This window comes from Setaria viridis, chromosome 7 (assembly GCF_005286985.2).
Source record: "Setaria viridis chromosome 7, Setaria_viridis_v4.0, whole genome shotgun sequence".
NCBI lineage: Eukaryota > Viridiplantae > Streptophyta > Magnoliopsida > Poales > Poaceae > Setaria > Setaria viridis.
Window position 1 is genome coordinate 20,809,873 of NC_048269.2, and position 3,282 is coordinate 20,813,154.

The 3,282-nt window shown below is 53.7% G+C and overlaps 1 protein-coding gene across 3 annotated transcripts; it reads left to right on the forward strand.

Moving 5' to 3' along the window:
• The first annotated feature begins 234 nt into the window (after window positions 1-234).
• On the forward strand, window positions 235-2,902 carry LOC117862968 (sugar transport protein MST1). 3 transcript variants are annotated; one of them, XM_034746527.2, is made up of 4 exons: window positions 494-634; window positions 872-1,046; window positions 1,226-2,178; window positions 2,279-2,902. In XM_034746527.2, the coding sequence occupies exons 3-4, from the start codon at window positions 1,240-1,242 to the stop codon at window positions 2,726-2,728; spliced, it is 1,389 nt and encodes a 462-aa protein (XP_034602418.1). In that variant the 5' UTR covers window positions 494-634; window positions 872-1,046; window positions 1,226-1,239; the 3' UTR covers window positions 2,729-2,902. The 3 variants fall into 3 exon arrangements, with proteins under 3 accessions (XP_034602416.1, XP_034602418.1, XP_034602417.1); XM_034746525.2 differs by lacking the exon at window positions 872-1,046 and having other exon boundaries at window positions 235-634; XM_034746526.2 differs by having other exon boundaries at window positions 872-2,178.
• Window positions 2,903-3,282: the final 380 nt, after the last annotated feature.

Sequence of the window (3,282 nt, forward strand, 5' to 3'; positions counted from 1 at the left end):
TCTCGCTAGACATAGGCCTCTCGCCGCCGCACCAGGACTCATTGTTTATTAGGATGGTAGTGTCATGCTGATGTGGATAAACACGACAACCAAGTGCATTTCTCTCATTTTTCTAGTCATTTCTTTGGATGCTCTACTGTCCTGCCAGTAGCTTTAGCCTGCCATGTTGTGGATAAACATGACAATCAATTGATGATCAAGTCATATTAGTTTGATTGCAAATTAAAACAGCCTCTGTTCTGCAGGGTACCTTGTGAATACATTAATTTGGAGACAGCTATCCTTGTGAATACCAGAGAGTTGCTGCAATCTTCAACGCCTTTGTTTCCGTTTGAATCCTGGAATAAAAAAAACACCTAGTTTTTTTAAAAAAGAAAAAACTATATTACAAACCCCTGGCTGAATTATATATACAGCAGGGCTGTTGGTTGCCTTCTCACTACTGCGCCTTCTGAAACAGAGCTTGGTACCTCTCTCACAGAGCCTTGAGTGCATACGATGGCCGGAAGAGCATCCGTCGTGCCCGACGGCGGTGCGGGGGACTACGGCGGCGGCGTGACGTTCTCCGTGGTGGTGACCAGCCTCATGGCTGCCTCCTGCGGCATCATCTTCGGCTACGACTCTGGCGTCTCAGGTGCGTGCCGCAGACCTCAGATCGCACAGGATTTTCTGTGTCACTCGTGATTACACCGTTTAGTACAGATCAATTTGTCTCATAAATTGTTCAGTAGACTGCATACTAGACGAAAAGAGTTGATCTAAGAGAAGGATATATAAAAGAGTTAATCCGTTCTAGTGTTCAGGATTTATCGGATCCTTGTTAGTATTGTGATGCATCCCAATCACTCAAGCTTCGTTCATGTCGACCCAGGCACCCAGCAAGACAGATTTTGAGAAAACTGAATTAAACAAGTGAGAAGCACGGAGAATCACGCCATCGTCCCATTCCCATGTGATCCTGGCAGATGCATTTGACTTCACAGATGGATCCCCAAATGTACTAGTGGAGCATGCACGATGGATACCTTACGTCTATGCTCATGCAGGTCAATGCTTGATGCTTCCGCATGACCTCGGTGGATATTACCGTTACCGTATCAGCCTGTAGCGCGATTTTTACTGAGCGCGCGCGAAACAGAAGGATGAAATGGAATTACTATTCGATTCCCGCGGGAAATTCAAACTGCTAATCACCTCCAGTGCGCCTGTTTTCTGGTTAATCCAGGTGGCGTGACTCAAATGGACTCGTTCCTGAGCAAGTTCTTCCCGGAAGTGGTGGAGGGTCGGAAGAACGCAAGGGTCGACGCCTACTGCAAGTACGACAACCAGTGGCTGACCGCGTTCACGTCGTCGCTGTGGATCGCCGGCACGCTGTCCTCGCTGGTGGCGAGCCGCGTGACCAGGATGGTGGGCCGCCAGGCCATCATGCTCATCGGCGGCGCGCTGTTCCTTGCCGGCTCCATCATCAACGCCGCCGCGGTGAACATCGCCATGCTCATCATCGGCCGGATGCTGCTCGGCTTCGGCCTCGGGTTCACCTTGCAGGCTGCTCCGGTGTATTTGTCGGAGACAGCGCCGGCGAAGTGGCGCGGCGCCTTCACGTCGGCCTACAACGCCTTCGTGGTCATCGGGATCCTGTCCGCGACCATCACCAACTACTTCACCAACCGCATCCCCGACTGGGGGTGGCGCGTCTCCCTCGGCCTCGCCGCCGTGCCGGGCGCCGTCGTCGTCCTGGGAGCTTTCTTCGTCTCGGACACGCCCGTCAGCCTCGTCATGCGAGGCCAACCCGAGAGGGCTCGGGCCGCGCTGCAGCGCATCCGCGGAGCGGAGGCGGACGTCGACGCCGAATTCAAGGACATCGTCCGCGCCGTGGGCGTGGCGCGGCAGAACGACGAGGGCGCGTTCCGGAGGCTGTTCAGCAGGGAGTACCGGCACTACCTGGCGATCGGGGTGGCCATTCCCGTGTTCTACGAGTTCACCGGCATGATCGTCATCTCCGTCTTCTCGCCGGTGCTGTTCCGGACGGTTGGGTTCAGCAGCCAGAGGGCTATCCTTGGGTCCGTGATAAACAGCGCGGTGAACTTGGCCTCAACGTTGCTGTCTTCCGTCGTCATGGACCGCACTGGACGCAGGTTTCTGTTCGTCATCGGCGGCTTAGGAATGATGCTTTGTGAGGTAAGCATCATAACCGTGGCATTCTTGTCTGCGAGAGAGGAGTGTGTTACCGTTGACTTGCTCGATCGATCTCTGACCTTTCTCCATGATTGGATCTAAGGTGGCCATTTCATGGATCATGGCGGATCACCTCGGGAAGCACGGCGGGGTGACCATGCCGCGGAACTACGCGACCGGCGTGCTGGTCCTGATCTGCATGTGCACCTTCAGCTTCGGCTTGTCGTGGGCGCCGCTCAGGTGGGTGGTGCCGAGCGAGATCTACCCGGTGGAGGTCAGGTCGGCCGGGCAGGCCATGAGCATCTCCATCACTCTCTGCATCTCCTTCGTGGAGCTGCAGGTGTTCATCGCGCTGCTCTGCGCCATGAAGTACGCCGTGTTCCTGTTCTACGCTGCCTGGCTCCTGGCCATGACGATCTTCATAGTGGTGTTCCTTCCGGAGACGAAAGGCCTGCCGCTGGAGGCCATGCGGTCGGTGTGGGCGCAGCATTGGTATTGGAATAGGTTTGTCAAGGATGCCAAAGAGGAGGATAACCAAGAAAATTGTTTGTAGGTGATTCTTTTTTTACCTTTCATAGACCCAGCAGCTCACCAATTGAAGCAGTGTAAAAACTCAAATGAGTGGTCGGGGATGTATGATCCGTATGTTGCTAAATTGTTTGTTATGGCTGTAAAGTCTGACGGCGGAGCGATTAAAAATGGGGTGATGCTCCACTAGCCTGATTTTTCTTTTGTCTCAGACAACAGACAACGCATGTGAACCATTCGGTTTTAGTCTAACACATCTGTTGTCTTCTTCTACCTCTAGTTCAACTTCTTCGTGCTCACAACTGCTCCGCGCAACTGCTTAACAGCGGCTCTGTATATCCAGCTCCCATATATGCCTTTCCAGCCCTATGCGCTGTCGCTAAGACGCTAACCAATTCATTTTCGGACTCCTGCACTACCTTTCTTTTTTTTGAGTGGCTGCACTACCTTTCTGGTAGCCAAGGCGTTGCAAGCGCTGTTTTAATCTCACCGCACCATCCATCCCCTACCCACTGCCGGTGCGGCCACCACCTTGGCCTCCGCCTAAGCCTGGCAACGGCGAACCCTCCTAGAACCCAA

What these genes read in the sequence shown, in the direction of transcription:
- LOC117862968 (XM_034746525.2), top strand. Translation starts at nt 499, where the DNA reads ATGGCCGGAAGAGCATCCGTCGTGCCCGACGGCGGTGCGGGGGACTAC. An exon ending in CTACGACTCTGGCGTCTCAG is followed by an intron (nt 635 to 1,225) that starts GTGCGTGCCGCA and finishes TGGTTAATCCAG; the next exon opens with GTGGCGTGACTCAAATGGAC. An exon ending in TAGGAATGATGCTTTGTGAG is followed by an intron (nt 2,179 to 2,278) that starts GTAAGCATCATA and finishes ATTGGATCTAAG; the next exon opens with GTGGCCATTTCATGGATCAT.